We start from the raw sequence: 23,797 nt of genomic DNA on the forward strand, positions 1-23,797 counted from the left end.
ATTCTATTCTATCAACTTCAAAATGTGTATCTTGAAAGGTTTTTAAGAAAAAAAATTAGGACAACATAACAAAAAAAACATCACTTTTTATTGTCTTGATTCATGCTCAGTCATCCAGGTAAGGAAATCCCTAAAAATTATTCTGTTCATCTGGACGTGGCGTTTTCAGTCGAAGAAATTCTACTAAGTGACTTCTTCAGTCTCAGCTGACTGCAGGTTTCCTTGACCCTGTAAACAGTACATTTGCATAATGACTTAAACTAGCACCACTGACAAACAGCGGGCTATGAGGTCAGTTTTATGATCGTTAATTTACAAATTGTCATATTAACGCTTTGAGTAAATGTGGTTATCCCAGCTGGATATTTGTCAAAGCTAAAGAAAGCTCCAGGTGATCCAGGAGAGAAGGACAACTGCTGCCTTATCCTGTACGTGTCAGGAGTATCGGAACAGCTGAGACATATTTTTTCTAAACAACGCGTCTCTGTGGCTTTTAAACCCCAAACACTATGTCAAAGATTGGCAGGTCCCCAACCCAAGCAGAGTAATATAGTGTACACTGTTAAGCGCCAGGAGGATTGCCATGATTTATACATCGGGGAAACCAAAACACCTCTGGCGAAGCGGATGGCACAACACAGGAGAGCTACCTGGTCAGGCCAGGACTCTGCAGTCTATTCACACCTACAGGCCAGTGGACACTCTTTCAATGATGAGGATGTAACATCCTGGACAGGGAGGAACGCTGGTTTGAGCGCAGAGTCAAGGAGGCCATTTACGTGAAAAGGGAAAGACCATCTCTGAATTGAGGAGGAGGCCTAAGGGCACATCTATGTCTCATATGCAAAATTAAATGTCCACAAACTGACTAACCTACGGCTGTTAAAGTCTTTTAATTATATTTTGTTAATCATAAAGCGCCACATGAGTAACCTTTCCTTTCCTGCCAGATTAAGAGCACACATTGTTGTGGGATCTGGTTCCACTGGAGGTGCATCAGTGAAACATCCACTGAGTGTCTGGGGTTTGAGTTTTATAATTTTTTACTTCAATTTTTACTACAAGAATTTCTTAGCTTCTACATCATGTCATCATCCAGGAATGGGGGGTAACACACCGATAAAGAGGACCAGCTCTTTCCTGGACAGTCTCAACGACTGCATAGAGATGGTGGGTGAGAGGAGGATGTTAGCCAAACTGATATCTATTATGGACAACAGCTTGGCTAACAGGTTGTCTATTATGAGCCTGCAGAGGCCCTGAGCAGCTCTGTTAGCAGCACTGTTACACGGCGGAGGGCTAAAGTGCAGCAGCTAAACGTACAATACAGACATGTAATCAGGGCTGTGCAGAGATGTCCGAAGGGGAGGGTGCTTAGAGTTAAAAAGGAGCACACAGGACCAGGCTGAATAACAACAACCCACATTAATCAAGAATCTAATATAAAATCATATCATACTATATCACTGTCATCAGGTGGGAACAATGCAAAGCAAATGTAGCCTATGTTTTACCTGATGGTTACAATGTTGCTGCTGCTCCTGCTGCTGATTGTGCTGCAGGGCAGGGCTGTGCTGATCTGAGAAAGTAGACATTCAAAAGTCCATAGGAGACACTGTATCTGATTAAACAAGTGTTATGAGATAATAATTATAAAATGACAGCACTTGGAATCATGAGGCAAGAGATTAATAAAACTGTGGGAAATAAACTCGGCTCTGTCTGTGACTCACTCTTCTTCCTTCATCTCCTCATCTCATCTATCATTCTCCACTTTCTGTCCATCTGAGAACAAGGCACAATCTGCTGTTGCATTAAACTATGATTTAATTATCCACACTTAATAACTCTTGAACCTAATCCATAAAAAAGTAATGATAGAAATATTTCATTGAACTAAAACATTGCAACTTTATTTACAGTTTTTCTCAGTCGCTTTGGTGCGTTTCTCAGATCAGAATTGAAATTCTCATAACTATTAGTTCAACCTCCACAACACTCAGTCATTTGTGCACATCATAGTAGCAATTTCTCCTCTCTCTGAACAAACTGCAAATGATTTTGGACATGAATCAGTTGCTTCCATACATTTCCATTTGCTTATGTCATGTCAGTCAAAAGTAATCATACCTATGGATGCTGAATAGTCGTTCCCAATAAAACTAATAGTCATACATCCATTGCTTGAGTCATCACACACAAAATTGTTGAACTAGTTATCACATGCCAAATATTGGCCATCTGTCAAGCAAATCCTATACCTTTCTGTATCATTTTTCCTGGAAATGTCTCCGAAATTGAACAATTGATCTCAGGTGAATTACAGCTGTCACTCATGAGGAGGCGTGTGAAAGTTTAGTTGTAACCAATGACAAACAACTTGTTCACTGTCAATTATGGATGAATCCTGTGAATCCCCAATTGGCAAGCATATATAAACTGCGCAGGAGCTAGTGTGTACCATTTCTACACTTCTGTGACACAAAATGGAAGGTCAGCACCGTGGAAGAGGGGTGAGGATGCGGGGAGGAAGGAGAAGGGGAAGAGGGAGAAGAGGCAGATATAGGCGGATTCCTAATGAAATAAGGGCTACAATTGTGGACCATGTTGTCAATCACGGCCTCACCATGGAGGAGGCTGGTCGAAGGGTGCAACCCAATATTGGAAGAACTACTGTCAGTTCAATCATTCAAACATTCCGTAGGGAAAACAGGTATGCAAACAGTAATACACTGTACTGTACTGTGCCATCTCAGACACATCACATGTTACTGTACTGTATTTGCAATTTCACAAAAAGTTCACTCTGCACCACATAGGATTGTAAGACAACCTCGCGGAGGCGGAAGAGGGCCCTTTTTACCCCACAGCAAGAAGAAGCCATTTGTGCAATGGTCATTGCAAACAATGCAATAAAGCTGAGAGACATACAAAGCGCTGTCATAGAGAATTACACGGTATTTGGCAATATTGAATCTGTTTCAATTTCAACAATTGACAGAGTACTCAAGAAAAATGAAATCCACATGAAGCAATTGTATAAAGTGCCATTTGAACGAAACAGTGACAGGGTGAAGGAGATCCGTCACCAGTATGTGCAGGTAAAGCTGGTCTTCTATGTTCTGCACTGCAAACAGTTTTACAGTACTTCGTAGTTTCATGCAGTACACTTGCAATTCCACAGCACATACTCTACAATGTGTTTTACCAAATGCATGCATTACTGTTTGTTACTGTACACAGGCATATTGTGACATTGCATTTCTGTCTCTCTCTAAAGCGTGTACTGGAGCTGGAAGCCAGGGAAACACTGCACACATTCATATATGTTGATGAGGCAGGTTTCAATCTGGCCAAAGGCAGAAGGCGTGGAAGGAATCGCATTGGACAGAGGGCAACCACTGAAGTCCCTGGTCAGCGCGGAGGGAATATTACCATGTGTGCAGCCATCTCAGACAACGGCGTCCTCACCCATATCCCCCTTCTTGGTCCATACAATACCCAACATCTCCTGACATTTTTAGACACTCTTTACAGGGACCTAGTCCCTGAGAATGAGAGAGGTGGAGGCCAACTCAGCAAGTATGTTGTTGTCTGGGATAATGTCCGTTTTCACCACTCCCATCAGGTCAGAGAGTGGTTTGCAGCACATGACAGAATTCTGGTTGAATATCTCCCTCCATATTCCCCATTCCTTAATCCAACAGAGGAGTTTTTCTCTGCCTGGAGGTGGAAAGTTTATGACCGGCATCCACATGAGCAAATGGCCCTGCTAGCAGCCATGGATGCAGCATGTGACGACATCACAGCAGGGTCCTGCAGAGGATGGATTCGCCACTCCAGGAGATACTTTCCTCGCTGCATTGCGAGGGATAACATCTGTTGTGATGTAGATGAAAATATGTGGCCAGACAGACAGGAGCGTCTGGATGTGCCAGAATGATTTACTGTACTGTTACATGTGCTGTTTATTGTTCACATTAGTGCACAGCTCTACCAAATGGGTGATTTTATGTTTACATGTATTCTACAGTGAACAAGTGACTGTAGCATATTTTTCTTTTGCACAATTCTGTAGGATTACAAACACTTCTACGCAATGGAAATGTGAAACGTATGTATTCAGTGTCTCAGTTACTCCCAAGACTCCCATAACATCTACAGTGACTTTACTGCACATTTCAGATGGCTGTACAGGTAGGCCATAGTGCTGTCGTCAGCATTTTCAGGTGTCACCAATTGTTTTTGCAATGGGAAACACTGAAATTATAAACTGTCATAGTGGAAACATGACAATGCCATTTGACTATCTTGTTCATAAAGATGGTGTCAAGACTTTTCATTTTGATGGCACTGACAGTTTCATTGACATGGATACTTGCTTTTGAGGTATGGATAATCAATTCTGTGCATGTGACGTGCTTTTGCAGGCTATCCACTAGGTTTTGCAGTTTGCACTAATTGTTTTGGGAAATGCACTAACTGCTGTGCAAATGTTAATGGTGTTCTGAGGAACGCACCAAAGCGACTGAGAAAAACTGTAATCATCATCTCGGCCTCCTCTGACAACCTGTTTGCTGCTGCCTGCTGCTGAAAGGCAGTGGGGAGAGGGGACACTTGCACAGTGTTTTCTGGATACACTGTCCTTTATTGCGTTGAAAGATTGATGGCTCCGTGTCAGATCACTGCCTATGAATTTCAGATGGATCAGGCCTTAACAAAAAAGTTATCAATAGTTATTTTCATCTTTCTTGTTACCCACAGCTACACCCTCTTCTGTCGGGCCTAGGCTACTCACATAGGGCTGGGTATCATCGCTGATTTCTATAATCCATTCGATTCCGGTTCTCAAAGTCCTGATTCGATTCAATTTTGCCTCAGACAGTCAGAAATATTATAATTCTGATCATTTATCAGTACTGATACACAGTGGCGATAGTCTGTTTGGCGCCCTGGGCGAACAATCCCTCTGGCGTCCCCCAGACCTGATAGCTTTGAACTTTTCTTGTCCATCTTCCATTGGTTTTAATTTTGCACTCCAACACCCATCCCCCAACCCGAGGATCACCACAACATAACCTAATAAACCTACACCTTAGTTCACAGATATGCTTTGTCTAGGGTTTATTTCTGGGATTTCGCACAACCCAGGATTCAAATCATGAATACATAATGGGCTTGGATTGACAACATTATGAATGAAATGTGCTCTATTTGGAAGCAGCAGGGCCCCTCCCCTTTCGACGGGTTGTGTGTGAGACTTTAAATCATCAAACTGTAAATTATAAAATTTAAATTGTTATTGATCCCTTTACCCCTGGTCCTAAAGTGTACATTTATTTTCTTACTCTTCTTATATTTATTGTATGTTTACTTGCACTGCTGTAACTTTAGCCTCGTCGTCTCGTCTCTCTGGCCTGTATGTGGAGATGACATTAAAGTTTACTTTGACTTCAGCAGCAAGCAGACGCACTGAGGACTCTCCCGCTCACTTTTCGCATATAGAATTTAAAAAAAGATAATCGGTGCAAATTATAAGTCTGTATCATAATGTCTGGTGTAGATGACATGGAAACTAAACACCAAACCCACAGGCAGGACAAACAGCGGAATGACACCTTCACCGTGTCCATCCATTGCAGCTTCAAGTCTGTCAGAAGGAAGAACAAATCATAAGTCACAGTCCCCGACAGCTGCAGAGGCGTGGGAGAAAACACTGCATTATGAACAAGTGAAACTGAAACAATTCGGAGGAGCTAGCGGGCAAAAGTCAACCAAAATTAGGAACAATGTTAAACCGGTACATTTCATCCTTACGTTACTTACCTGTATTAACTGAAGAAGATAGTTATACCTGGGTCCTTCTATTTCAAGGATTCACTACTACTTGGCACTGAAATAGGTTGGATTATAAATCTCCAAAAGAATGTGAAAGACGAAGAACAATCTGCTGTTGATGTAAAAACATATTCTTTGCTCCCCCCCCCCCCCCTTCCCCTCTCTAAGTCATTTATTTTCACTGATCGCTCAGCCTCACGTCTTTTTTGTCGCATTGCCTATACTTCTTTATACTACTACACTCTTAGAAGGGATGTGTTAAAATTGACACATCATGTGTTAAATTTTAACACATGTGCTGCATCAGATCAGGGACAACACATGATGTGTCAGTTTTAACACAATTAATGTGTCTGCTCCTTTAACACATCTTCTGTGTTAAAAAATGTAAACACAAAGATGTGTTATTTTGACACAAAGATGTGTTAAAATGTGTACATTTCAATTTTTTTTTAAAAAGGAGAAAAAGATGGGTATATATTATACACTTATTGAATTCCATTTTTTATTTGGCATATTATAAATCATTACAAACTGAATGAACAACAACTGTCAGAATCTTTTCAATTAAAATGTTTTAAATTCAATTTTAGCCAAAGCTATATCACAATTTTTACTTTACAAAATCAAACAAAATTCATATCTGACTAGCTTTCTATCTCTCTAGATCATTAAAATGTCAAAAAAAATTGAAAAAAGGGCAATCATATATATGATTGCCCTTTTTTCAATTTTTCAATTTTTTCAATATATATATATAATGTTCTGATATAATCCAGACAATACATGAATTAAAATTTTTAAAGGTAACAATTGTCATCTTCAACAAATTGTCAACATTTAACAAATGTGCAGTTGCATGCAAACAGAAAAACATACATTTTGGCGAATATAGCATCCAGGTTATACAATTTTGTACCTTGGGTTTAAATACAAAAATCAAAAATTTCAGCCAATCAGTTCATATTGTCTGACCTTTCCACTGCATAGGCATAAAAATGGTCAGTCCTGATAAGCAGTGTATTTGACAAAGATGCCAAATGAGGTTTCTCACCTCTGTGAACAGAGACTCTCTACATTTTGGACAGGTGAACATTTTACTTGCATACTTTAATCTGTGCAATCAGCTCCAGTACTTTGGTTTTCCTTTGGGTGGACAGCGGCAGGTCATAGACAAAATCAAAGAAGGTGAAGACGGAGCCAAGTGGTGCTGGATAGGACAAGTTACATACCCAGTACAGTTTGAAAAGTTTATCCACAGCACACGTCAGGCCATCATTCAGAGAAATGGTTACTCTGTCATTCTTAGCAACAATGATGTACTGCCTGGTTGCCCTCTTTAGATCACCGATGCATATCAGCTGGGGTTGGTGTGTTGTGGATGATGCTTCAGGATCACTGCAAAGCGATGCAATACTTGTTCCAGGCTTGGAGATGGGGGAAGATAAAGATAGTATTCAGTGAGGTGTAGACAAATGCTTTCCTCAGGTAAATACCGTGAGAACTTTACTGAATACATACCAGTGCAAAAAAGGCTGCAACGACTGGCACCAACTGGTGGGAGTAGGTGTGTTAACACATGGCGGGGGGGTTCTTGTTTCCAGGGCAGCTACTGATTTGAGCTTCGGAATGATACTGGCTTCCCATTTTCGCAAAAAGAGATCCACCTTTCCTCCTGTAAAATTGCCAAACTCCAAGTCCAGCCTACGGAAATAAAAGAAGTGTTTAAGTTTAAAATGAAGCATTAAATACATTAAATCAAAAGTACATTCTGTCCATTTGGTAGCTGTATGGCTAAAATCAAACTTTACAGTATCACATTTCTGTTACCCATTCCACATCAAGCTTACCTACACAGTGAAACAACAATTTACTTGGAGTGGTATTTGAATACAAGTCCATTATTCCTTAATTTTAGCTATGATTTGGGTCCCATCAGACCCTGAGAAAAAATTAGGACTTTTTAGCTGATGTTCAACTTTCTAGCAGACAATTTCTTATGTTGTCTATCTGCGGTTTGTCCTGTAGAGCTTTTTTGTTGAAAATAGTGCTGCTGAAAGCAGAGTTTCATACAGATTTAGGTGATTTTTTTGTAGGGTTTTCACTTCCACGAGCAGCACTTTCTGCATTGTCATTTGATGTCCCTACTATTAGATAGTCATTTGGTGGTACGACTAAGATTTTGGACCATGTGAAAAGTGATGCTCATTGTAATCAGTGCGCAGGGAGTAATGATCAAACTCTGAAGTTATAAAACTTTCAAAATATTCACTAGGAGCTCATAAACATACCTCCAAATGTATCGACTCCTGTTACATACTTTGTATGCAAAACACAACTGAGTGGAGAAGGAGTACATAAACCATTACCAGAGAACCAAGCAACTTACCAGACTTGGCATGTCCAAAAACCGTGGGTACTCTCCGAATATTCCAAGGTTTCTTAACTACGTGATTATAACGCAATGACTAAAAGAAATTCTGAATAATAAATAAATTGATTTTATCTTCTAGTTGCTACTTGGTGAATAAATCTGATCCTGACTAATAGTGATGTCTGATGTCTGTGGCACTGCTGACAATAAGAATTTTTTTTTTTTTTTTACAAATTTCTTTCTCATCTATAAAAGTGGTTACAAGGACTTTGACAGATTCTAAGTTGTCATATGTGTGCTGAAAAAATGAAACACATGGCTAAATAAGTAAGATAATTTGCATGGTCAAGTTGCTGTTGTTTGGTTTTTTAAATAACACTGACTATTACTTCCTCAGAAGTTCTGCATAAAAAAGAAACTATATCAGAGCATGTTTCCAGCAATAAGCCTTAAAAAAGAATGTGCACATACTTTAGTTAATCATACTAGATGCAAAAACTGCTTTAACTGCTTGAAAAAAAATTATCTCTGTCAATATGAGGTATATTTCATGTTAAAGTTACTCAGTCTTTATTCCTATTCTCTGCTAGTAAACGAATGGTCGCGGTGATAACTACATTTGCTATATTCAGAGCTAACGACAATATTGTCATTTTACTCAACACTGCTACGGTTAGGTGCTGACTCTGGCGTTGCTCATAGACAACATAATGCCTGTCGGAGCCGCTAGCCAACTACCACACTGGTTCTAAGAGCAATTTCTGAATACTCTAATACAGTAGTTCCCAAACTACCGTACGCGTACCCTCGGGGGTACGCAAGTGGCTGTAGGGGGTACGCGTGGGTTGGGGTTGGAGTGGGGATCAAAAGTTTTAAAAGCCGAAATTTGCGCTAATGCAGTTTTTTTTGCCTGTCAAATACATGACTATATACCACCCTCTGGTGTTCAGCAAAAAAATAGCTCTGACAAAATACATGGGCGTGATTTGCCCAAATGACTGACACCTAACAGTTGAAGTTGCCTCCAAGCATTCAGTGCAGCGCGAAAATGGACAAGTGGTTAACAAGAAAAAAAGGCCCTACCACAGAGACACCGGCCACAACAACCAATAAGCTCATATCTGAAGATGCATTTTCCAGTGACCGCACAGGTGATTGTTCAACAACAATGTGTTCGTCAGATTTGGATGCTAGCAGTGCTAGCAGGGATGTATCTGTGGTTACTAGCCAAGTGGCTAGCATAGCTGGAGCCAGCCATGTGGAAAGTGATGAAGTGTCTGATGCAGAGCGTCAAAGTGGGAGAAAGCATGACAGCACGGACTGTAACACAACCTCATCAAAGAAGCGCAAATATGATGACAATTATATTTCGCTGGGGTTTACGTGTATAAATATTGGTGGATTTCCCCGGCCACAGTGTGTTATTTGTGCAAAAGTATTGTCTCAGAACTCAATGAAACCTTCACTTTTGCGCAGACATTTAGAGACAAATCATCCCCATTTGAAAAATAAACCAAGGGAATATTTTGAGCGACAGCTAAAATCACTTTCAACAAGTAAAACCTGCATTCAGGTGCCAGATCTTATGAATAAAAACAGACTACAAGCATCTTACATGGTCAGTTACAGAGTGGCTAAAAACAACAAACCCCACACTATTGTGGAGGACCTCATTCTCCCTGCTGCTTTAGATATGGTAGGGACAATGTTGGGGGAAAAGGCAAAAAAGACGATACAGTCCATTCCATCATCAAACAATACTGTCTTACGGCGCATCAATGCAATGTCAGAAAATGTTTTACAGCAGCTACTTCTGCGCATACGCCAAAGTGAATGTTATGCAATACAGCTAGATGAGTCCACGGATGTGGCTGGCCTGGCGCATCTTCTCGTATATGTGCGCTACATTCATGAAGGAACCATCAAGGAGGACATGCTGTTCTGTAAACCGCTGGAACAAAGGACAACTGCCGCAGATATTTTTCAAAAGCTGGACACATTCATGAACACACATGGACTCGTGTGGGACAGATGTGTTGGCATCTGTACTGATGGCGCACGGGCCATGACTGGGAGACACGGAGGTGTGGTTTCGCGTGTGCAAGCAGTCGCGCCAGATGCCTCCTGGGTACACTGCAGCATCCACCGAGAGGCTCTTGCTGCAAAGGGAATACCTGTCCGTTTGAAACATGTTTTGGACACGAGTGTAAAAATGGTTAACTTTGTGAAAGCCAGGCCGCTGAACTCCCGCTTATTTGCTGCGTTGTGCAATGAGATGGGCAGCGAGCATGAGACATTATTACTCCACACAGAGGTTCGCTGGCTATCTAGAGGGAAAGTGCTGACCCGTTTCTTTGAGTTGAGGGATGAACTTAAAGTTTTCTTCAGTAACCATCCCTTTGAGCTGTCTGAACATTTGCATGATGAAGAGTACCTTACCTGCCTGGCTTATCTGTGTGATATATTTTCTCGTCTGAACGAGCTCAATCTCGGATTACAAGGCGTTTCTGCAACTATATTCAATGTTCAAGATAAAGTTGAGGCCATGATAAAGAAGTTAAACCTTTGGAAGAACTGCTTGGATACAAACAACACTGAAGTCTTTCCTGTGCTGCATGATTTTCTGTGCTCTAATGATCTCACACTATCTAAAAGTGTAAAGCGCGAATGTAACGTGCACCTTGAGGAGCTGGCGGTGCAGTTACGCCGATACTTCCCAGAGACGGACGGCTCAAATGATTGGATACGTCACCCGTTCACCGCCGTGCCTACTTCGTTATCACCGTCTGACCAGGCGAGCCTAATTGAAATCGCCACAGATGGATCTCTAAAAGTTGAACACGCTCAAAAGAACCTGGCGGATTTCTGGATAGGGCTGCGCACTGAACAGCCCGCGCTGGCTAAGCGCGCTGTCAAGACTCTGATGCCTTTCGCCACCACATACTTATGCGAAAAGGGATTTTCTGCTTTAACAAACATGAAAACAAAATACAGAGCAAGACTTTGTGTGGAAAACGATTTAAGACTCAGCCTTTCCCAAATTGAGCCAAACATTGAAGAGCTGTGTGCCTCTGCTCAAGCACATCCATCACATTAAATAAAGTTCTGTTTAATGAAAGTTCATGGCCTTTATGCTCTCGACAAAAAAGTGAATTCTAATAAATCCTTTGATACACTGCTAGTATTAAGTAGTAAAGTTTGTTATTAAAACTCTGTCATTACTAAAAAATATTGATAAATTCATTTGGTGGTGAGAAATAATCGACTGTGCAGTATTTATCTTTATGCATGCGATATTGCAATGTATTTATAGACACTAACTAGAAAGTGCATTTTCTGAAGAAACTGCAGTGTGAATGCTTGAATCTGAATGTATGCATTGAAATGAAATAATTACTGAATTCAAGTTAAAAATTTTGAATGAGATAAAAAAAAAACCCCGAATTTAACCTGAAAACAAAAGTGCTGAACTGCTAAAAGCTGAAGGTTACACAGAAGAAGAAGTTGGAAAAAAGCTGAAAATGTTTTAATTGTAAATTAGAAAAACCTAAGAAATGAGAAAAGAACATTTAGAGTCAGAAAACATCTGAAAGAATATTAAAAGGTCATATTCTTTGAATCACTGAATGACTAAAATGTGATCCCTCCACTTGGACCCACACAGTTTAAAAAGTTTACATCTCTGAGCTTTGAAAGACAAGATGTTGGAAAAAGAACAACGATGGCGACGTTTTGAGGGTAAAATGATGGCTTTAACACTGTGGACACAGCAGCAGTTGAAAGAGAAGTGTTTAAGATTAATTTTGGCAGAGTGGCAGAGAGAGCTCGTTAAGCAGGCAGGTGTGAGCCTGGTTGCTATAGTGACCGCACCCAAGGGCTCCATACACACGCACACAGACATGCACCTCACTTTTGCTGCTTAAAATGAACAGAAAAGTCAGGCCGAAACAAATCGTTCCCAAATGAAAAGTAAAAGTCGTATTGACAAAATTCTTTCACTGTGAGCGACAGCAATGTCTACTCTACCAAATTCTCAGTTTTCATGTCTGTGGAGTTTATTATATGGACGTGGTGACAGTGGAAAGACACCATGCTCTTCTGATTTTCAAACGAACCTTCTGAGCCATTTTAACATTAGAGTCTATGGAAGAGTTGGAGGGAGGAGGCTGTGCATTGGTGACATTTATGAAAGAACCATAACACCTAGTACAATAGTAAACACATTGGATGAAAGAGGACAGCCATGGCTACGTTTTGAGGGTAAAATCATACCTGTAGAGCAAACGCTGCGGACATAGCAGCAGTTTTAAAAAAGATTTTAAGATTATTTTTTTTGCTCCTCTCACTCTAGCAGTTGAGCTGCCTCACTCTAGCCCCAACATTCCGTCCCATACACACCCATTATAAACTCTGAAACGGGTGAAAAAACATCATGAAACTTAAACTGGAACTGAAGAAAAAGTATAATAGATATTGAAAAGATAAATACAAGTTGAATAGTTGAATGTCTTGTCTTCGTTTTAAAGTTTGAATGGTGGCTCTATGTGAACGTATGTTGAAGTAGTAAGAGTTTAAAAATGAGTAAGTTGAATGAGAATTTGAAGGGTCTCCCCATTGAAATACATGGGAAATTTTTGTTGAATAAAGTTGAATAAAATTAAAAATATAAATGTTAAAAATGAGAAAAATACAAGCAATCATGTCCAAAATAATAGGAATCTAACGATGTTTGAATGGTTTTTCTAAGTTGAACGGTTTTGAAGGAGTAGGCTTTCAAAAAACGTACGGAATAGATAAAATATAACTAGAAAGTGCATTTTCTGAAGAAACTGCAGTGTGAATGCTTGAATCTGAATGTATGCACTGAAATGAATTAATTGCTGAATATTAAGCTAAAAATGTTGAATTAGCTGGAAAATAAAGAATTTTTAACCTGAAAACAAAAGTGCTGAACTTTTGAAAGCTGATGTTCACACAGAAGAAGTTGGAAAATAACTGAAAATGTTTAAAATTTTAATTAGAAAAAGATGAGTAATGACAAAAAGAAAATGTAGTCAGCAAACCTCTGAATGAATAACAAAAGTTCATATTCTTCTAATCACTTAAAGAGTGGAATTATGTTTTATAAATCTCTAATTCATAAAAAAAATAATAAAAATAAATGTAAAAACAAATTTGTTAAATTGAACTGAAAAGATGAACAAACATTCTGGAGAAAATACAAACTTTCATATACAGCATAATGTTTTTCAGACATATACACATATGTATATCATGTTTAATAGTACCGGTATTATATACATCAATTTGTTTTGTATGTCATAGAAAATAACATAAAAATCTTAAGTCATATTTTACAGCTTCTTTCTGAAAAGGACTAGTAGAATAAATAAAAATAACTAAATTAAATAAGTAAATAAAAATAATAAGCAACACATGAAATACATGAAAATTCCACTTTTAAAACCACAATCCTGAACCTTTAAACTGTGTTGGTTTCTTAGAACATGGCTGAACAACTGTTTCTATTGGTCTACTTAATCTACTGATCTGTCTACACATCTCTTTATTACTCATTCTTTTTTATGTTTTAATGTAAACAGAGTCCACACAGTGGTAAAAGAGAACTGTATAGAGACTTTTGAGTAAACTCAAATGAAAGCGTAAGGTGGTGACACAGTTTAACACAGTCCTTTTTGTGAACATGGATAAATAAGTATCAATAGTTTACAGCATTGTTCAGCCATGCCGCTAAATGCTTTTTTACACGTTGTTTTAACCTGGGCTCAGACACAAAGTCCCAAATTTAGTTAGTCCCTGACTTTGAGTTGTGGTTATGACTAATTATTATACACAAGGCTTTATCTATCTGAACTCTAAGGACACAAATATGAAAAAAAACTATACTTACCAGCTGATACCCCACACTACACACTAGGTGTGCCATGTGACCTGAAACTTTGGTACAAACTCATCATAATCATTCTGTTAACACTGTTTTTTAACACTGTTTGTGTTGCTGTTCAGCAGTTTAAAATGTTTTAGATTGGATTACATGGAATGAATTTGAATTTTCTTGGGGGGTTTTGTGTGTGTTTTGTTCTTAGCAGATTTTTTCTTCCATACTGTTGAATTCCAGTTACCACATTTCTGGTCATATGACATCCCGAGTGCCCACTTAAAAAAATCCCCACAGTTAATTCAACATTAGAACAAAATAAAAAAATGTTAAATAAATAAAGGTTTGCTCTGTGATGAAATACTAAATAAGCATACATTGTACAGAGCACTAACAATGAAAACAATCCTTTAGCCTGTTGATCAGAGAGAGGCCGTCATTATGTCCATTTAAAACCTGTAATCACAGAGCACAACGTTTCTGTGAAACTATGAAGTCCCATATGATCCTCATCATGTCCAGTGACTGCAGAGTGGATCCTCCCTGTCATCCGACCAGTGTTTGATGTGTGGCAAGCAGCACAGAAGCAGGATAGCTGAGGACTTTAAAAGAAGAGCAGAAAACAGGAATATGTAGTTGTAAATGTAAATATCAGTGATACTTGTCTTGTGAAAGGGAATAAAATAATGGAAATGTTAACTTACACACTCATTTAGGGAGGATCTTGACACTGCACAGAGGAGGCACAGTCAGTCTGACAATGATGGTGATCTCCAGGGATGTTTTCCTGCAGCAACATTCTTGCCAACTGGCCATATGATCCAGAGTAGTTGGTTTGTAATGAACAGAAAGGTGTATATGTTAGGTAGTGTGCACTCAGAGCTGGTCCTAAGAAACAAACACATCCTGTAATAAACTGAATACCTGTAGTAGTGCTGCTGCAAATATGAAGCCCTTCTATCATGTGTGGTTTCAAAGAAGGCTCAGTCACAGAAACTGTGCAGTCTGTTCAGTCCTGAGTGTCTCAGCTCTGAAGGGGATGAATCACAGAGGGAAACACCTGAGTACAGACATTACAATACACTCTAACACTCCTAAGGTCAAGTGAAAACACAATTTAAACAGTTTACAAAGAATGAATACATGTTTTCATGGAAATAATGTCATTAACCCTTTTTGTTGTTAGTAAATCTCACCGACTGCTTGTGGGACAAGCTAGAAGGAGGACTTATCACAGAATGTCTCCTGTGCTCCAGATGTGAAGTCTCACGCTCTGATCGTATGGCGATGAAGATGGTGATGATGAAGTTTCTCTGATCTGTGGCATTACAGTTTCTAGCTGCTATGTGCTTCACACTGTTGGATCTTACATGTGAAGCTTGGAGAAGACACAGGAGGACTGTGTCTCTCTTAAAAAGAAAAAAAAAGAAAAACAAAGGAAACCTAACAGGAATGGAACCCCCCCCCCCCCCCAACTCCCACCGTAACCCCCCCCCCCCTCCCACTCAACTCCCCAACCTCACACCATCCAATGTCTATACAAATGTAGGGTATCAGCTGGTAACAGAAAGCAAGTGTAACATATGCACTACATATGTAACACTGCTGAAACATTTCTGGCCAGAAATGTGCAGTTATCAACCCAGACCCACCCTGATGATTGCACTGGCCGAAACATGATAAAAGCTCATAAAAATTTATGTTTCATAGAAAAATTTGTCCAAAAATATAATCGTATACTTTTGAAAAAGTTTAAAGTTTATAACAAACCAAAATAATAACATTTTTGTAAATAGTATTTCAAAATAGAGGCACACATAAAGTGGCTTAACTGTCATTATTGCTGTAATTAGGTTTGTTTGTTTGTTTGTTTAAAAAGCAACCTTTAGTCATTATTGTTCTCTCAGAAACAATGAAGAAGCTGTTGAACATTTATGTGTTGTGTAGGCAATCCTCTGGTCCACCCTCCCTCCCTCCCAGCCACAGTGAGACTGGGGCAGCCTGGCAGGATGTTGAAGCCTGGCTGCAGAGAGGATATGCCTACACTGTTCGTTTCAAACTGCTATATTTGATTTTTCTGACATTTATAGGTTACTGTTAGTGAATTTTAGATTTTCTGTAATAAATAAAATTGTCATCTTTTACTGATATCATTACTTAATTCATGTAATTGTATTTTATGTAAACAATTCAACCATTATACTGCAATGCAGGGCGTCAGCTTTTAAATATCGCTCTACTTTCTTAAGTCATTCAAAAATATAGAAATTACTTACTGTATTCAAAGATCTAGATCATGAATCATCACAGGACAATACACAGTATACTGGGTCATGGTAACTATGGTATGTCTTCATGACTCCAGAATGGAGACATCGATCTGACTGAGAAATGAAAATTAGGTCAAGCAGTGTGTTCTTCTCTGTGGTAGGGGCAGTGATGACCTGTGCGTATCCCCTAGACTCAAACAGCTCCATGATTGGTTTGTTTGCACTGGATAAAACATTCTCATTAAAATCACCACAAACTATGATGGGATGACAGTCCATGATCTCCAATGAGTCTAATAGGCTTACCAGGTTTTTCAGGAATGGCCTCAGAGTGTAGTCTGGAGGTCTGTATACAACTGCAATCAGAGCACTGACTGGTGCTTCAACCTTTAAAGCCAGAAATTCAAGGTCAGTTACATTATGGATGTACTGTTTTTCATGCACTTGAATGTCACTTTTCACATAAACAGCAACTCCACCACCACTTCTGTTTGCCATCTGGGGAAAGTTTGTGTAGGACAGGTGTCTGTTGCGTTTGAACAAATTATAATTTTCCAAGTGGAGACTCTCTGCGACAAAAGAGCCCCGCAGGTGTGTTTCTGTTAGGCACAAAACATCTGCTAGACACAATTCATGGTGACTTTTGATGTCATTAATGTGAGCTGGCAGTCCCTCTGTATTATGATGAACAATGGTGAAAACCTCTGACCTGCTGAGGGTTTGTCTCACGTGTAGAAGAGGCATCATGTCATCAAGGTTGGCTTGTCTCATGTTCTCAAGTGCTGCAGTGATTTCTGGGTTGGTGAATATTTTTTTCTCCTCCATATCAAGAAGATACAGTCCACTGAGAGACGTCACTCTACTGACAGCTACGTAGGCCATGCCGGGCTCAAAAATGCTCTTAAGAGAGACAACAGCTGATGTGGTTGTCATACCCTGTACCTTATGTATTGTACATGCAAAGGCCAGCTTCACTGGGAACTGTCTTCGTACCACTCCTTTCTGCTTCAGATTCTCCTCTGCTCTCTCAATGTACACCATGTCGTCTGCTGGTGTGCGGTTATTCTTTCCAGATGTCTCATTATCCATTTTAAGTCCAAGTTTGATGATGTGTTGGTCGTTTTCAGAGTGAACTACTCTAAGTAGTTTTCCAAAAGCTCCATTAACCAAACCATTTTGTATGTCAATGTTTCTGGTGAGCATGACACGAGCTCCTTCTGCAACTTTCAGTGTGTCTGGTAACTCGTTTTTACCTCCTTTCAATGGTCTGTCTTGAAGTGCCATTCTGCCAGTTCTAGGATCTTTTCTATAATCATCTGCATGGATGTCAATGATATGAGTGTGGAGCAGAGCCAGTGTTGAAGAGTTGTGTGCATCCACTTCTTTATTAGTTGCAAAAATGTGCAATGCATCAGTCGGACAATGGGCTGGTTCAGTTATGGCCTGTAACAACAAATCTCTATCTGCTTCGCAAAGCTCATCCAACTTTCCTTTTACACGAATTCTGTTCAGCATCTCAGCAAAGACAACATCATCTTTCTGACGCATAATCTCAGTCAGAGTGATCATCTGAAAATGCTCCCGCCACAGGTCGATCTCGGACGGGTCGTGCACACAGAGAGGTTTAGACTGTCGCACTGGGGGTAGCTGATAGAAGTCTCCGACAGCAATGACTGACATGCCTCCAAAGGGTCTCCGAGTCCCTTTGATCTGTTTGAGTCTTGCATCTACATATGCAAAGAGATGTCTTGACACCATAGACACTTCGTCAATGACGATTATTTCAGCATTCAAAAGTTCTGATCTGACTTCATCCAGCTGATTGCCAAGTCCCTGAATGGGAGGTTTTAAGCTTCTCGGGAGCTTGAGAAGAGAATGCAGTGTTGTTCCAGAAATGTTAAATGCTGCAGTCCCAGTGAAAGCAGTTAACAGGACAGTGGGTTTTGATATGTCAACGTCGTCTGCATATCTGGGCACTTTGCTCAGTATCTTAGATGCTTCTGAGTAGATGCATTTGATAAGATGTGATTTTCCTGTTCCAGCACCACCATTAATATAAAAGAAAAACTGTTCTGGATTTAGAGCACAGACTCTTTTAATGCACCAGTCTCTAACTGCATAAAATATGCAGGCTTGCTTCTTATTCAGATTTTGAAACATCTGACGTAACAATGTGGGATCAATAGCAGGGGGTTCCCTGATGGCTCTGACTTCTGTTGAAGCATCAGCCTGACGGCTGTAGTCGGGCACATCTTCCTGTTCATTTTCATTGTCTCGCTCTCTTTCTTGTTCAACAAGTGGCAACCTTACGAGATCTGATTCAGGTGCCAGATTACACCATTCGTCAGTCACACCTCTGTTCTGCTCATATTCCTCAACAGCGCTCTCGATCTCCTCACTGTTTTTCTCATATTTTTCTCTGTTTCTTTTGACAATGTGTTGCACGTACTCAAGACAGTCAGTACCTGGCAGCTGTACACAGCCAGCACCATAGAAAGCCTGATAGGTTGGCAACGATGGTGTTTTCAGTTCGTGGTCTGAACGATGAGGAAGGTACAGTTTAAGCAGTCTTCCGTAATATTGCTCTGGATGTTTTTCTTGTGAGCAGCGGTGAAATCTGATGATAGCAGGCTTATTGTTTTTGCGCCTTTGCACAAACCCCATCTCATTGAGAAGGGGCAAAACATCTTTACCTTTTTTCTGTTGGCCATAGACAATCCTGCAAGTAGCAGCAAAGTCTGCCATGCACATCTCCTCATACTCTGGTGTTTCAGGTCTGGCTTTGTATTTGTCATTCAAAGATGTCATCCAAACATTGGAAGACTCAGGTGTTGTGTTGTCCAGAACTGACAGGGGACGACTCATTTTCACAGGATTATCATCAGTTGGAATGAATATTACAGCACGTGAACATTGCTTCATGTGAAGACCACATGCACGAGCAACACACTCCTGTGCACTGATCTCTCGCTTCTTTGAATATGCCTGCATGACGGCTCTCATTTCATCGCACTCATTTACACTGTCCTTATGGGAGTTCTCAATGACAGTTTTCAGGTACTCAGATAGCCCGCCCTCTTTTTTTGATATATATTTCATTAAATAATTTGCAGCGCCGAAAGCATCTAAAACAAAGCTTATGTCGATATTACTGTTCCAGGCTTCAAGCAGATGTGGATTATAGCCATTTATCCAAGAGTCTTTTGGATCACGCTTTAGTATGATCGTACTCCTCATGTTCATTTTATTCAGGTATCTCTCATATTCTGCATGTGTCAACTTGCATCTTTCCAAGAGCTGCTCTAAACTCATGGAAGCAGTTTCAGGTTCATTCAGCAGCTGGTTCAGTGGTCTGAGCTTGTTCTTTGCCGTTTCTACTTCCAGTGCATCATCCTCACTGGGTCTTGTGATCATTGTCTCATTGCAGGGTGGTTTGGGAAAACCAAAACGGCACCCGGAGCTTAAACTCCTAAAGCACGTCTTTGTGTGGTTCTTACTGTGTTTTTGCACTTCTGTTACTTTTTTGTACAGTTCGGGTTGTTTATGTGGATCAGGCAGCTGAGCTGTGATGTATTTGTTTATAAAATCAACAACAGTTTGCTCATCATCCTCCTCAAACACAGGAGCACCTTCTACCCACAGGAGACAGTGTATGTGTGGGCTTCCTCTGTGCTGAAACTCAACTCTGTAAAAGTAGTCAATGACTTTGCCAAGTGGCTCTGCGGGAGATAAGAGTAAATCTCTGAATAATGCTTCAACTCTCTTGTCAAACATGCGCATTGTTGTGACAGGATTGCTTCTCAGGATGTCACACTTTGCTGACCAGTCGAGTCCTTCAAAATTCACTTGTTCACCTTGCTGCCTTGTTATTGCCTCGATCACTTCAGGCCAGCGCATTTCAGCAGCTGAAAATGTGCAAAAGAACGTGGGAGTTCCCAACTGTCTGATCATGGCAAAAAGATCTCTTGTTGTTTTCTCCCAATAGGCTGGGGTTCCTCTCAGAGGCTGCATGAATCTCACTGCATCTTTATTTCGCACCAGTTTCTCCACCTCATGTTTATCTTGTAACATGCCTGAGGTTATTTTTCTACCATCTCTGGTCAGAGGCTTTGCCTTCCTTAACTGTACTGTCATGCTGGATGTAGCCAAGTGTATTTCAGTCACAAACTGTGCAAAGAATAAATAGTTTGTGTCTTTGGCAAAACGATCATCAATGCAGAAAAGTCTTGATTTGAAATACCCACTGGGGGATACTTTGATCAGCCTTCTTTCATCAAGTGTGTTTTGGCCTGTAGGAAACTGCACAGGGAAGGCCATGGCCTCCAGTTTAGGTGTTTTGAAAAAACTTATTGGATTGTTTCTCTCTGCAGGAGCAACAGAGTAGATTCCTTCACTGAAACATAATATCTCCTCAGCCACATCAGGGGGCTGCAAACAGGACTCGAGTGCAAAACCACCATTAGTCAGTCCATCTGCTTGCTCTGAATCATCTCTCATCTGTTCATGTGATTGTTCACCATCACAGGGTAACATGTCAATGTCCTGTTCATTTATATTTTGTGCTTCACTCAGTGCATTTTTCTCACAGCTGTCAATTTCCATTAAATCAGCCTCATCATAATCGTCCTCATTCATGTTTTCATCATCATCATCCTCATCATCTTCATCAGGAAGAGTTGGATCACACAGCTCAGCATCATCTCTGATGCTCACATCCTTATACTGTGGATGAATCTGCTTGAGTTTATGCAGTGCTTGCACAAGTTTAGACCAGCTTACAGTCTGAAACAGCTGATGACCTTTGTAAGACAAGCGTCTCTTCAGTTTCACTCTGATCACCTGAGAATTAATTCTCAATCGAGGTAGTGTTTCAACAGTTTCCTGTACCTCTGATGGGACACAGACCACATTTCCTCTAATTGCTCTTTGTCTGCCTTTGGGAAGAGGAATGATCTTGGCAAATGGTATGCACTTGGCTATGAGATGTCTCTCCAGTATGTTGAGATCAGACAGTTCAGGTGGAGTATCAGCAAGATCCAGTTTATTGGCAACAGCAAGTGCTGGCATGGATCCATTTTTAAGATGATCGTGGCAGGTGTGACAAATCCACTCTCTCTTTCTCTCATCGGGAACATTGCACTGCTCATTTCTGCAGTTTTCATCACAAACATGAACAAATCTTCCAGTCAAACATGTTGCAACCACATGTGGGTTTTTGACATACTTTGACCTTGTGCAGGGTCGCACTTGGTTTGGAAATGAAGCCTTGAAACAGACAGTACATGGGTATGATGGTCCAGCTTTGATTTGTGATTTGAACACAGATATGGCCTCGTTGATCACACTGTTGTCACTCTCTTGGGTTTGTCTGTTCACCCATCTGTATTTCCTTTTTATTTTCATGGCACATCTCATGTTGTGCATAATCCTGAATGCAAGATTACTTTGATACCTGTCTCGCATTAGTTGTTTCATTAGTTGTCTGTGTCTTACTCTGAATGCATTGTCACGTGCATAACGCTGAGTCACTCGAGATCTCTGTCTCTCTCTGAATTCAGGGTTTTCTTGATACCTTTTAGTTATATAGTTTTTTTTTTTTTGTCTAAATTCAGCATTGTCACAGTAGCGTCTTTTAATATATTGTTGTTGTTTCTTTCTAACTGTAGCATTCTCAGAAAAACGTTTTTTAACATATTGTTTTTGTTTCTTTCTGAATTCATCATTTTCACAGTAACGTCTTGTAACATATTGTTTTTGTTTCTTTCTGAATTCATCATTTTCACAGTAACGTCTTGTAATATATTGCTGTTGTTTCTGTCTGAATTCATCATTTTCACAGTAGCGTCTTTTCATATACTGTTGTTGTTTTTGTCTAACTTCAGGATTGTTTTTATATGTCTCGCTTGTGCAAGATTTTTTCTTTTCTTTGTAATCTTTATTTGAAGCATACTTTTGTCGTTCTTTCCTTTTTTGGTTTTCTTTTCTCTGATTTCTGGGTTTCTCTGATGCCATTAATCTTCTTTTCCTTTTTTGCCTTTGTTGTTTATTAACTTTTTTCACTTTTTGTAAAACTATATCAGAAAGGTCACAGGCACCAACATTTGTTATGGCAGCATTTGATTGACATGAAAAAGCATCACTTGATGGAAGGAAACTTAATTCACTGCATAGTTCTTCAGTTGGTATATTAGGAGGTTCATTCTGATCTTCATATGATGTGAACTGAGTCATGTGGACTTCTTTTTGTTTCACCAGTGGCGTACAAATGGACATTTGACAAAAGATATTTTCAGTCGGATCAGTGGTTGTGTTTCTCCTTGGAGTAGAGGGGTTTGCTTCATCAACAGTTGTATCAGAGTGAGTAGGTGCCACAGCAGTGGCAGCTGTTGGTCTGCAGACTGTGTCTGTGATAGTATCACTCAGGTTGACTGTGCTCATACTGTAGAACTGCACAGGCTTCAGTTCATAGTTACAAGAGGGTGATATCTCCATCATTTCATAAGAATCTTGTAGCCTCTTAATCATGTCACTGAGGAGTGTGAATTTCAGCATCACAGCTGTACCACGATTACGTGACTGTAGTAGTAGAGGAAGACCAATGGGTGTTCTGGGGTGTGGGTCAAAGAAACCATATATGCCTGATGTGGATCTGAACACTGCGATACACAATCCACTCATAATCAGTAAGGCATACTGCACATCTGACAACAGGCAGCTCAGTCCTGCTTCTAAGCTCAGAAAGGTATCTACTGCCTCCTCTGGAGGTTCTTCAAATGTCCCATACCGGGAAGGGTGTGTCATGTTGACATGATACATAGACCTGCGAGCATCAACTTTGTCTGGCAGCTCATCGGTAGCCAAATGAATATTTTTAGGAAATCTTTTCTTGGCCTCTTTGTACATCACATCACCTTTATCCAAGACCAGATTAAGATCAGCTGTAGTCATGTTTTCATTCTCATGAAGGAAAGCAAGAAATGTGAGTGAGTTACATGTGCACTGCTTGTTTCTGGAGTCTCCATATTTAGGATGAGCCTGGCTGCGAGATGCACAGACATGTATAACAGAGGGCTGGTTTTCAAGGTTCAGTCTTTCTGCATGAGATGGTCCTGCCACATCACTGTGACAGCCTCTTTTCAAAAAATCAGCATAACCCACCTGTGGGTCACATGACACCTCATGTTGTTCATTAAATTCATGCTGCAGTCCACTCTTTACAGCATCAGCATAAGATACCTGTTGTACATGTGCAGGAACATGTTGACCTGCCTGTTTGACACTGTCAGAATTGGTCTTTGTAGACACACTGTCTTCTGCAGAGCTCTGAGGAAAATCAAACTCAGCTTGTTCACATGTTGGTACTTTGTGAAACTCATGAAACTTTTTCCAGCGTTGTTTTGCAGCTTGTGACTTTTT

The 23,797-nt window shown here is 40.1% G+C and overlaps 1 protein-coding gene across 2 annotated transcripts; it reads right to left on the bottom strand.

The window, feature by feature from the left end:
• Positions 1-15,113: 15,113 nt before the first annotated feature.
• On the bottom strand, positions 15,114-23,315 carry LOC146580407 (uncharacterized). 2 transcript variants are annotated; one of them, XM_085267153.1, is made up of 2 exons: positions 16,688-23,315; positions 15,114-15,141 (listed from the first exon to the last, which is right to left on the bottom strand). In XM_085267153.1, exons 1-2 carry the CDS (start codon positions 23,282-23,284, stop codon positions 15,136-15,138), a joined length of 6,603 nt encoding a protein of 2,200 aa, XP_085123279.1. In that variant the 5' UTR covers positions 23,285-23,315; the 3' UTR covers positions 15,114-15,135. The 2 variants fall into 2 exon arrangements, with proteins under 2 accessions (XP_085123279.1, XP_085123278.1); XM_085267152.1 differs by lacking the exon at positions 15,114-15,141 and adding an exon at positions 15,650-16,495.
• Positions 23,316-23,797: the final 482 nt, after the last annotated feature.

This window comes from Mchenga conophoros, linkage group LG3 (assembly GCF_057382185.1).
Source record: "Mchenga conophoros isolate Kocher_MC1m ecotype Shallow Benthic linkage group LG3, M_conophoros_male_GT1.1, whole genome shotgun sequence".
NCBI classification, from domain to species: Eukaryota; Metazoa; Chordata; class Actinopteri; order Cichliformes; family Cichlidae; genus Mchenga; species Mchenga conophoros.